General features: G+C 46.0%; 1 protein-coding gene across 4 annotated transcripts in view; it reads right to left on the reverse strand.

Annotated features, from left to right (window-relative positions):
* Positions 1–89: 89 nt before the first annotated feature.
* SAMD12 (sterile alpha motif domain containing 12) overlaps positions 90–12,668 on the reverse strand; it is a 189,912-nt gene continuing 177,333 nt past the window's right edge. The window contains exon 6 of one of the 4 annotated variants that reach the window (XM_065054305.1): positions 90–7,519. In XM_065054305.1, coding sequence (XP_064910377.1) covers positions 7,356–7,519 — 164 coding nt within the window. In that variant the 3' untranslated portion in view covers positions 90–7,355. The remainder of the gene's footprint in view (positions 7,520–12,668) is intronic. The other 3 variants (XM_065054304.1, XM_065054306.1, XM_065054303.1) reach the window with 3 other exon arrangements.

Below are 12,668 nucleotides of genomic sequence, written 5' to 3' on the forward strand. Positions count from 1 at the left end.
TGGCTGCATTAATAGCAGACCAAGAGAAAGGATTTGCTATACATGCTAGCTACTTTTCAAATGCAAATGTCTGTTTTAAATCAGATTAAGACAGAAGGAAGCCTAGAGAATGCCAATAATTAATACATGATAAAGGAATAAACATCCAGGGCATTAAAAGGTAAGACGCAGCCAGAAGGACAAAAGTAATCCATCTTCTCCACATATCCTGCTCTGCTACATGGAGTAAGTGGGTGTGAGTCCCCATTTCCATAGGTAGGTGGTGAGTGTAAACCCAAAGCAACAGCTGAGGAAATAAGCTCAGCTGGGGAAACGGAGCATCCCTGGGCTGGGCTGGGCTGGGCTGGGCTGGGCTAGGCTTGACTTGGCTCTCCAGACTTCTCAGATTTTGTGTGCTACTGCAGAGAGGTCACTTCTATTCATTGGTATGACCTCAATCCCTTTGGGGTGTGCACGTCCAGCTTCTGTGGCTTTAAACCAGTGAGGAAGTTTGGGATCCCCACTGAACCATGAGTAGACCTCAGAAATGTCCTGCCATGGCTTCTCTGCCTCTTTTTCCAGACCTGAAAAGCAGACCAGCGTCTCCTCCTTTCCCCTCACTCCCCTGTTTCAGCAGGACATATCTCATCTACCTTGAATCCTAAGAGAAATAGGAAACTTGAGGGAAAATGGTAAAAGACTCTTTTCCCCTTTCATATTTCTTACAATTCACACAGTGCTGGTGCAGGACCCCCAGCAGCGCCCTGTGGTTTTACTTCCTTCTTCAGCTGATACTGAAATAGCAGCACTTACTCCAGATTTATTAAGCTTGCATAAGGCACCAAACTGTACCAGGCCTGATTGTATCAAGAGACAAGCAGGTCTGACTCGCACACGGTCCATGAATGTGGGAAGCAAGATTCTCTGAGGGCAGATAAACATCACTGTTAATGTTTGAAAGCTGCAGCTCAGCGGTGAGCTCTGTCAGAGAAGCCCTGTGGCTGCTGGTTTCGCTGACTGGTCTATGTACCGGTCTCTGGATTTGGAGGGTACTTATCTCACAAAGTGTTCTTTTTATTTTCAGCCCTAGGTATCAGAAAAGAAGCAGAAGTTTCTTTCCAGACCTCTTAGGAATTGTGTTGTTGACTTAAAGGTTCACAAAGTGCCCCCAAATCAGAACACAGGGCTTAAAAGTTGAATCACAGAATGACAGAATGGTTTGGGTTGGAAGAGACCTTCAAAGATCATCTAGTCCAGCCCCCCCACCATGGGCAGGGACATTTTGCACTAGATCAGGTTGCTCAAAAGCTCAAAGCCACATCCACCCTGACCTTGAACATTTCCAGGCATGGGGCATCCAGAACTTCTCTGGGCAACCTGTTCCAGTGTCTCACCACCTTAACTGTAAAAAAATTCTTCCTTATATCTAATCTAAATCTATGCTCTTTTAGTTTAAAACCATTGCCCCTTGTCATCACTACAGGTCCTGGCAAAAAGTCTCTCTCTGTCTTTCTTATAAGCCCTTGTTGAGTACAGAAAGGCTGCAATAAGGTCTCTCTGGAGCCTTATCTTCTCCAGGCTGAACAACCCCAGCTCTTTCAGCCTGTCCTCATAGCAGAGGTGCTCCAGCCCTCCGACCATTCTCATGGTCCTCCTCTGGACCTGCTCCAACAGATCCATGTCTTTCCTGCGCTGGAGGCCACAGAGCTGAATGCAGGACTCCAGGTGTGGTCTCATGAGAGCAGAACAACAGGAGAGGATCACCTCCTGCATCACCTGATGGCCATACTTCTTATGCAGCCCAAGATACCATTTGCTTTGGCATACTTTGCCAGCTTGTAGTCATTGTAAATTATTACAAACTGAACATTAAGGATACTGTGGGCTCCTCTCTCCGTATTTATAATCATCTTCATCTGGACAAAACCCTCTCACTGGCCCTTGGAAGCCCAGGAACACACTCTTTTAGAAATAAACTGAAAAAATCTTACAGTTCCTACAAGCTTCTTTTACATTTCTCTTTCTTTCTGATCTTCATTCAAATCCCATGTTGGGCTGAAGGGAGCCTCTAGTTCAGCCACAGTGTGGACAGATGGACACTGTGGGCAGCCAGCCCTTCGCACCCTAGGTGGCAGAGAGGGAGGTTACTGCCTCCATCACCCGCTGGTGAATCTGTGCTCGCTGCTGGCAGAAGCAAAGGCAGTTCCAGTCATTCTGGGAGAAAAGTCTCCTGCAGCCCAAAGTGGCCATACCATCATGGAATCATAGAATCTTTTAGGTTTGAAAAGACCTTTAAAATCATCGAGTCCAACCTTTAACCCAGCACTGCCAAGTCCACCACTAAACCATGTCCCTAAGCACCACATCTATGTATCTTTTAAACACCTCCGGGGATGGTGACTCAACCACTTCCCTGGGCAGCCTGTTCCAATGCCTGACAACCCTTTACATGAAGAAATGTTTCGTAATATCCAATCTAAACCTCCCCTGGTGCTTGAAGCCATTTCCTTTTGTCCTATCACTTGCTACTTTGGAGAAGAGACCAACCCCCTCCATGCTACAACCTCCTTTCAGGTAGTTGTAGACAGCGATAAGGTCTCCCCTCAGCCTCCTTTTCTCCAGGCTGAACAGCCCCAGTTCCCTCAGCTGCTCCTCATCAGACTTGTGCTCCAGGCCCCTCACCAGCTTTCTCGCCTCATCTGCACTCTCTCTGGTATTTCAATGTCCTTCCTACAATGAGGGGCCCAAAACTGAACACAGGATTCAAGGTGGGGCCTCACCAGTGCTGAGTACAGGCGAACAGTCATTTCCCTAGTCCTGCTGGCCACAGTATTTCTGATACAAGCCAGGGTGCTGTTGGCCTTCTTGACCACCTGAGCACACTGCTGGCTCATATTCATCCAGCTGTCCATCAATACCTCCAGGTCCTTTTTCCTCCAGGCAGCTTTCCAGCCACTCTTCCCCAAGCCTGTAGTGTTGCCTGGGGTTGTTGTGACCGAAGTGCATCACCACACTGCTACAAGGGCCCATGCATTCCTGCACTGGGTTTATGTCACTGTTACCATCCTCTCTAAGAACAGTTGCCTGTGCAACTGGAAACCTTACAGCATGGGTTGGGCCTCTCTCAGGGGTGGAGGGACTTCTGAAGGGCATCTGGTTCAATCCTCCTGCTCAAGCAGGGTCACCTACAGATGACACAGTAAGAGAGATGCAGTCAGAGTCTGTGGTGGTTGGTCTCAACCACATGTAACAACAAAAATCCAGCCAACCCTTGCTGCCTGATACTCTCCCACCCAGCCAGTGGGATGAATCAGAGGGATCAAATGACGACCAACCAGTCTTTGTCCAGCCCTTCCTCACTGTGGAGGACCCTGGCAAATGTGCGGTTCCAGATGTGATGGTACCATCTGTGCTGTCTTGATTGCATGAAGAGGAGATGCCAGTGCCACCAGCAGTATTAACATGAAAGCACATACATTACTGCCTTCCTGCCAGCATCTGTAGGTCTGCAGAGGCCATTGAAGCAGCCAGCAGTGCCTGCAGTCAGCAGTTATCCTTTGGAAGACAAGCTGGGCCAGCAGAGGAGATGGTCCTTTGGATCTTCTGAGCGAGGACTATGTTATTCCTTCAACCAGTGGTTATTTAGGCTTCTTCGTAGCCCTGTTGGCAATATCAAAGCCTTCTGGCAGATTGCAGGCATCAGCATGGAGTCTGATCTTTGGCTGTTGCCCAGAGAAAATTGTTAATCACTCTGACAAGCACTATCCTAAGCAAGCCTAAACAAGCAGTGCTCCAGCATTCAGGTCTTCAGGTAATATCAAAGGTCTGAATTCCCATCCTGTCCTTGGGACCCCTGCAGTTTGATCCTACTAATTAATGTAATCATCGTGACCAGCTATTGTAGAAGTGCTTATTACCAGCTGCGGTCAAGAGGATGTCTGAGATGGAAGTTACCAGGGACGGTGTTGAAGCAAACTCTGCATCTAAGACTTGCATGTAGTTACTTCATATATGAACCGGCAGAGGGTTGTGTCCTTAAAAGATGTAGGTGGCTACTTTGAGCTGGACTAGGTTACATCCAAACCTTTACCTGTGTACATGTGGGAGAAATTACCTTTTGAGATATATTGCACTTTTGCCCTTGATTTCAACAGGACTAAAATCCCACTCAGATGGATCCCACCAAGGGCTGGGCTGCTGTAAGGAGCAGCCAAGCCCACTACTTGCTGGCCTTGCTGTTGAAGCCTGTTTGGTTTCACGAGATATTCTAGTCTTAAAAAGCAGCATTTATCACTTTCAATTCTACTGAGAAAGTAAGGCTTTCAATAGGGAAAGAAATCAGTGGATTCTGGTGGATTTGGGATTTGACTTTACAACCAATTCACTTTTGCTGTGTTTTTTTGTAATTTTTGTTACTGAAGGGTGCCAGCTGCATTTCATAACTTTGTCGGTTCTGGTTGGGCTTCAATCACAGACAAAGGTGATATTTGGAGGTTAAAGTACAGCCCTTATTTACCTTAGTGGCCCATCTCCCTGCAACTTCAACTAGGAAAGAGTTTTGTCCACAATGTCTTTCACTGTCCGGGGTTTTGTTCCCACGGTCAAGTCAATAACTGTCCCTTTCACCCCCATCCCTGGGGTGTGATGTCAGGCACCGTCCTTGCTCTTCTGCAGCCATGGCAGCTTAGCTCCCTCTCATAAACAACCACTTGCTTGGTGTTGATTTCTGCCCTAAACAATATTTTTAGTCTTATAACTTCATTTTTATTTATTGCCTAAAATCCTAGATTAAATGCTATCTCCTAGCAACTGGTATATTTTTGTCCCTAGTCTGCTAACTTTCAGTGCTTGGATATTGGTCTCAGTTCATATTGCTGTCTCAGACAGAAAACACTAGTTTCCAGATACCTGGTGGTATTCCCTTTTGTTTGTTAAGTTTCTAAACAGTTAAGTCAGTTAAACAGCTAACTTTATGTCCACTTGTTTGTTGCTTCTATAGATATGCTCCAGGGAAACAAAAATACACAATGTAGTTCTTCTGTTTGATGCATCTTTAGAAGAGAGAGACATGGGACGAGCTGGCTCAGCAGGTTCAACCCCACCTGAGATGTTTCGGGATGGGGCTCTTCTTCCCACTGTGCAAACCCTAGACATTCCTTGACATTTCAAAGAAACATCAAGAAATGTGCTTCCTATCTCTGCAGACTGAACCACGTGTGCTCCCTGTGCAAGCCACAGCAAAAGCACATGATGAGTCTGAAGAAGAGGATGGGGCTGAGTTATGCCCACAGTGAACCTTGCACAGTAGCGGGTGCCTGCCCTGTGAAATGGGTGCAGGAAAGACCTCACATTAAAACAGAGCCATTTCTTTTTGGCTGTCAGCTCAGATTATATAACACAGCTTTTAAACATGTGTGTGGAGAGGTATTTGCTGCTTTGACATTCATAGGTATCACCACGGGAGCTCAGCATCTGCAAAGAATGGCTTCTGCATCAAGCCAGGTATCTGACCTGTAACTCTCAAAATGATTAGGGACTTGTCTATGAATTTGGCTTCAAGGAGCATTAGCAAGTAGGGTTCATCTCACGTAACTTTAGTAAACCAGTCTTTATCTGAGCTTCCTCTGATGGTCAGCAGAGGGAAATGGCAGTTTCTAGGGTGCGCTTCACCATTGTAGCTTCTTATTTTAGACTGGGATAGAGAAACCTAAAGTAGAACCCATAAAGAGACACTGCAGATGTTCACTGCTGGTCAGGTGGATCCCAGTAAAACAACAGAGCAGAAGCCATCCTTAGACTCACAATTTCTTGTTCTCAAAGCTGTGTCACTTTTCTATTAATACAAACTTGATTTTAGCTACTTTTTCTGTTTGCGATGGTTATAAATTGAATTTACATGTAATAAAAGATGCTCTCCATGATCATAAAAGAACAACTGGTGATTCATTACTTTTATTTCTGAAACTTCTCACTTCAGAATATCGTTGACAAACTGTGAATCATATACATTGGCTTGGATGGATATACTTAGCTCTGATTTGTCAGTGACACGTAAATAATCAGTTAATTAAATGAAAGTTTTCTCTGTGAATTACTGTCTCCCCTCTCTCCCCTTTCCTCTCCCTTCCTTCTGTTTTAACTCACCGCTGTTCAAAGGCATGATCCTGTTGCCTGACAACCTGAAATGGTGCCACACACCTATTCCAGCAGCAGCATTCCACTCGGGACTGCTGGCACGTGTGAAGATTGAAGCTGCCCATGACTTCCTGCAAAAACAACATGGTAACAGGACTAGTTACCAGCGATAGGGCATTTAATTTTACATCTTTGCTAAAAAAAGTACTTCCCACCCCATGCTTCAACAGCTGGCTCAGACAGAAGAACACTTGCAACATCCTTTAATACCACTTTATTTTCCTGTGTAAGCCCCTGCAAGATACTGGGCAAAGCTCTGCTTTGACAGATGAGCTTGAAAGGGCAGATTTGCATCCTACTAACCCTAAAATTCATAAAATATCTGTGTAAGGAAGGATGTTTGTGACTGATCCCCTGGCGTCTGAGTGCAACCGCAGATAGCTGTGATCACCCGATGAGAACATGAGTTTTGTCTGATTTTGCGGACTAGTTGGGTCTTGCCTGTTGCATGCCATGGTCTCATTAACACCTACTGACAGATCTTTTCCTCTTGGTTTGGCCAGGGGTGCTTGCTTGTCAATAGGCAACGCTGAGCAGAGACGTGTGTCAGCTTTTGGCAATTTTATGCAGTTTGGCTCCAGAAGGATTAAACTCTGCTCATAACACAAAGTAAGGTAACTGTTGTGAATTCAGACAGAGACCAGTTGTGCATAGCAGTATTAGGTTAGAAAGTGCTGAGCACCAAGGCTTTGTAAAAGAGGATATTTATCATTTTTTGTAGCACAGCAGCAGTGGAGGCAGCAGATTGTGTCTGTGCATCCCTTCCCCTCCCTTCCCTGTTACCCCAGACAGGGCACTGCTTGCATGAAGAAAGGGAGGAGTTCTCCTCTAGAAAGCAAAGTCTGAAATGAGCTTTTCCATGGTCTGATCTTTCCTCCTATGCAGCCCAGTCCCCAGCTGTGGGACCTCCCTTGATCTTGACACATCGGTCAAGGACCTGGTCTCAAACAGCTGAAGGCTGGAGGTGATGTCTCTGCAGTAAATTGGAGAAGCACAAATAAATGTCTCACATGTCTATGGCTCTATCACTTTTTCAGTGCTCCGTCTCCCTAGGATTTACCTTTGTCCTCATAAATCCTGTGACAGTCTCAAAGACCAAAACAAGCTACCATCTCCTGTCACAATTCCTCTTTCTCCTCCCAAAAGTTGGATTTTTCACCACATTTTTCTTGCTGGAAGCCTTAAGCCATAGAGCCAGCAGCACAAAGTGGTTGTGGTTCAGAAGCATGTGTGGCTGCACCTCGTCTGCCAAGTATAGTAGCTCCCAGCGTCCTTTCATTTACCAGCACAGGTGTGTATTTGGGGCCTTCCCCATGGATTGGTGCTACACCACATGAGGCTTGTTCTGAAAGAAAGAAGAAGGGTGGGGGAAGAAAAGTGAGCAAAGTGGGCAAATTAGGCCATGAGAGGCAGGAGTGAGATGGTACCGAATGTGGATGGAGAGGCAGAGGTGGGGACCAGGCCGTGAGTGGCAGGAGACGTCTTGATGGCATGGCAGAAGAGAGAGACAGCGAGGCGGGCAAGGAGACACAGGAATGGCAGATGATCTTTGCAGCAGCAATTGGAGTGGACATGTGCCAGGAAAGATTTCATTTGTCAGGGGCAGGAGGAAGGATGTTGTGGCGAGACGTGAGATGATGTGAAGTTTAGCTGTGGGGATGGAGGGGAAAGGCTGTGTCTCCGCTATGGTACAAAGGAAGAGTCTAGAAGGCTTCAGCGTAGCCTGGAAGTAATTGAGGGATGCCCTGTGGCCTCCGCTATGCACAAGGGCAGCTTAGATAATCACAATGGTCCCTTCTGAGTTTAGCATCTATAAATCTGTGAAACAGGAGCTTTAAACCATGGTGAAGGGCTGAGTCCTTGGAGCATCACATTGAAAGCTCGGAGTATCCTGAGATATTGGCTTTTAATACTGGGATTTGGGAGTATAGGAAATCTATTTCAGAATCTATTTCAGGAGATCTTTTTTTTTTTTTTTTTTTCAGAGGGTTATTTCATCTACCTGGTTTTACAGGCAGTCTATTAAAAAAAAAAAAACCAAAAAACTCTAATAAAATATTTAAAGCTCTCTAAATACCCCTAAAAGAGACTTTCCATAACATATGTTGCGTAAACAGGCTGGGTGCTGCAGGGATGTGATACACAGACATCATCACTTTGATAGTTTCATAGATTTCACAGCCAGAAGGCACCACCATGGTGGTTTCCTCTGCCCTCCTGCATAATGCAGACCATGGAGCTTCGCCCAGCAATTCCCACACCAATACACGAGCTACATCATGTAAAAAGACATCCACACTTAATTTAAAGATCTTTTTGGGTGATGGAGAGTCTACCATATCCCATGTCAGCTCCTCCAGTGGTTAATTACAAGGCCATTAAGGAGAAAGATGTGCCTCCTTTTCAACTTGATTTTTTTTTTCAGCTTCAGTCTTCCTGTCTGATATGCTTTTGTCTGCTGGATTAAGTAATACTCTGATACTGCATTCCTCCTCCATTTATAGATACTTGTAGATCTTGATCAACTAATCTCTTATACTCCTCTTTGATAATATAAATGGATTGTGCTCCTTTGGGTCATTGTGTGATATGCTTTCAGTCAGTCTTAGAGCACTTCTCCCAGCCTTTCTCTGTTTTTCAACATGATTTTTAAATGTTGACAGATGAACTGGACTATTTTTGTCTCGTTAATGTCAGGTATAGAGCTAATACATTTCCCTAACCACTCAATATTCCCATTTATACATCCTAGGGTCATATTAACCCCTTTAGCAAGAGCATCACATGGGGGACTCATATTCAATTGTTTATCCATCGTGACCTCTAAAGCAAACAGCCACGAACAGCTTCCTGAATATTCCCTCTGTCAAAACTCCCACGGGATCACTTTTCATTTGCAACTCCTCTTCGGAGAACTGCCATTTAACTGCCTCGTAATCCATTTAAAATATGCCACATTGATTTTTTGCAGCTCTACCATTCAAAATGAAACAAATGGCAGAACATAACGCCCAGAATTTCTCAGATGCTTCCCAGGTACGTATTTCCATGGAGATGCACACCCACATTTTCTCTTTCACCAGGTTGTGGCCCAGGCAGCTCTGGGGTGGGAACATGTGAACGTGCAGCCACCCCAGCTCCTGTTTCTGTTGAAGGTCCTGCTGCTTCTCCAAGTCTACATTGGGAAGCAAAGGAAATTGGAGCAAAAATATCAGCCTAAGTTCCAAAACAACCAGAGAGGGTAAAACTGGTCTAAAGCTAACACTTTCGGAGATGGTATAGCTCTTATTTTTGTGCTTCGATATCAATGCCTCTTGATGGCTTTCAGGGGATATTTTGAGACAATATCCTACACTCAGGGGGTCCCAAACTGGCCCGTGGAGAAGTGCAAGTCTGAAAGCCCCATATAAATGCCCTGCTGCTAGTGCCTGAAGCCACACTGCTTTTAAAGTGGTTTTAATTTAACGGGGAGGAGTGTGTGACTGGTGACCCAAGAGAAATACTGAAGGCTGAGGGTGGTCCTTGGTCCAACACATTTGGATAATATTCAAGACAATCTTGGTTTTCCTGTTTGTTGCCGCGTCCCTCATGAGATTATCAGAACACTGTCCTAAAGGTCCGTATTTTGGGATTGAGAGGCAGCCTGTTATGGGACTAATAACACAGAGAAAGAGGGGAAGCTTACATTGTACAACTCAGGGAAGTGGAGGGGAGAAAGAGCTACTCGCCCGGGGTAAAATGAGCAGCTGTTGTCTCAGGTTGAACTCAGCAGTGGGAGCCCAGGCTCCCACAATTCCTCACATTTCTGGCAACGTTTTACCTCCCAAGAACTGCCAAAACCAAGCTGAGTCTGGGACACGAGGGATGTGTACAAAACTAGTTAGCGTAACACTATCCTCCATGCTCCGAGGTAAAGCTTAAACAAAGGCAGAAATAACCACGCATTTTCCCCAAAGTACTAAAATTTCTTGCTGTTAATGACGACAAGCAGGGGCTTATCTGGCCATCCTGCATGTGGGAGCATTTTCGTTGTGCAAACACTTGCAGCTGCACTTTTCGTGCAGAGGCAACTTTTGCAGCTAAATAAAATTGTTAAAATGAGTTAATCAGCTTAGTACAATGGTTCCCAGTATTTTCCATAAAACAATTTGCCTCCCACGTAGTCTGCGTCTCTGTCCCATTCCCCAGCACGGGGAAGAGCCAAAGCAGCCCTCGGGCTGAGCATCGGGCGCTCAGCACCCTCCACGCCAGCGCAGAGTGTTCAAGCTGAGACTTATGATGTGCCCTGGAGTGCTTAATTTCTCTGCAGTAAAACTTCCCAGTGAAGGGAAAGCATTTTTCCTAATCAGCCTACAGCTTTGGGTGGGGGCTGGAGGTGACCACGCTCACCCTCTCAGCCTGCCCTCTGCAACGGGTGACTGAAGCTCTCAAGGCTTTGGCCAGCTGGCTATAAAGTGTTGCCTCATTTCAGCTTGTAAGTGGGCTCAGAACATGTATTTTTAACCCCTCATTCCAAGGCTCTTCTCCACCTAGCCTTAATATCTTGATGGCGCCCAGTAAACACCAGATGAAAGCCTGGATATTGCAGATTCTCTGAAGCACAAGCCTCACCCTGACCCTAAAGGGTGCCACCTTTTTTTGTTCTTACTCTCACTAATTGCTGCGATTTGTTGCTGTATAGCACTGGAATTGGTCTCTCGATAAGCGTAGTGGTTTTGGTGAGGAGTTGGGCCCAGTCCCTGTTGTCCCCCCAGGCTGTCCCTCTGCAGCCGCAGCAGTGGACGTGTCCCAGTTCCTCAGCTGACAGCCTGACATATTGTCTTAAATGAGTCTGGAATTACTCATAGCTACATAGTAGTAGGGCTTTACCTCAAAGAGTTAGAAAAAGAAGAGCTAAATTCACTCCCAGTTGAAATGTAAAGTAATGATAATTAACAGAGTTAACTCTTTGCCTCCCATTCAAGCCTTACATGTAGAAAAATTGGACTGAAAGAGATCTTTGGTAGACAACTCGGTCCATCCTTCTGTCTTGCCACAGCATCAGGATTGCTGATGGATGCTTGTTGAAGCTGTTCTCCATCTCTTTAAGCAGTCGCTACTGCTTCGGCATCCCTGTTCCTAGGGAGCTCTTCCTAGTGTCCACTGTGCATCCTTCTTGCTGCCATTTCTGCCCATCACTCCAATGCAGACACCAGGACGTTAATCCCCAAGTTGCCCTAGAACACACCTGTAGCAATTTGTCTTACACCTACTACCGAGGCCAGTGCCTTGGTGCTGTTTAAAGCAAAACTGCTTCACTTGAAAGTGTGTTTCTCATGTGCAGTAATTCAGTGTATTTCCCATGTGATGTTAATGACAGTAGAAGGCAAGAAATCACATCAGGTGCAGAAAAGCAAGGAAAAGGCAATGACAAGGCAGTGACATGAATGAGACAAAGGAATGCACAGAAGAGAACTCAGACAAGCTGAGTCCAGGCTGATACGACACCTCACCCGTGAAAGCGTCACACCACAAGCTGCGACTGACGGATCAGTGCCTGGGTGCAGAGAGAGCTGAACGTCAGGTATGCATGAGCTATAGATGGCAACTTCTTGTCTCCCAAATAAAGGGTGTTTATTGTGTACCAAGATTCCTGATCTGTTCAAATCAATCCCTCTTGCAACAGTCTTCTTGGAAGACTTGGAGTTTCTCCATTGAGTTTTGAGGTTTAAGAGTGACAGGTAAATGTAGTTTCCATTTCACAGAGGAGGTGGGGCATGAGGAGCTGATGTGAGGGAACTTGATCTTTCACAAACAACAGGTCAACGGTGGGACTGGAAACATCGCTTGTGTTTTCTGGGGTTGTACTTCCTTCACTGGACTTCATTAGCAACTAAGGCCCTTTGCTCACACGACAAGGCTTTGCTCAGATGAGCACAGACCTGTGCAATTAATAAAGTCCCAGTTCAGGAATCCAGCTTTTGGACGTGTCATTGGAAACCAAAGGTTCAAGCATCACAGCCTGGGCCTGTGAGTCATGATAGCTGCTCAGAGTAAGGCAAACTCTGACAGACCTGCAGGATGTACATGGATATAACACAAGATCAAGCATTTTGCCTCCAGGACTAAGGAGGCAAGTAACCGGAAGGAATCACAGAATGTCCTGAGTTGGAAGGGACCCACGAGGATCACTGAGTCCAACTCCTGTCCCTGCACAGGACAACCCCACAGTTCACCCCATGTGTCTGAGGGCATTGCCCAGTCTCTTCTTGAACACTGTCAGGCTTGGGGCTGTGACACTTCCCTGGGGAGCCTGTTCCAGTGCTCCAGCACCCTCTGGGTGAAGAACCTTTTCCTAATGTCCAACCTAAACCTCCCCTGGCACATCTTCCTGCCATTCCCTCAGGTTCTGTTGTTGGTCACTAAAGAGAAGAGTTTGGCACATACCCCTCCTCCTCCCCTTGTGAGGAAGCTGTAAACCACAATGACATCTCCTCTTAGTCTCCTCCAGGCTG

The sequence above is a fragment of the Columba livia genome, chromosome 2 (genome assembly GCF_036013475.1).
Source record: "Columba livia isolate bColLiv1 breed racing homer chromosome 2, bColLiv1.pat.W.v2, whole genome shotgun sequence".
NCBI lineage: Eukaryota > Metazoa > Chordata > Aves > Columbiformes > Columbidae > Columba > Columba livia.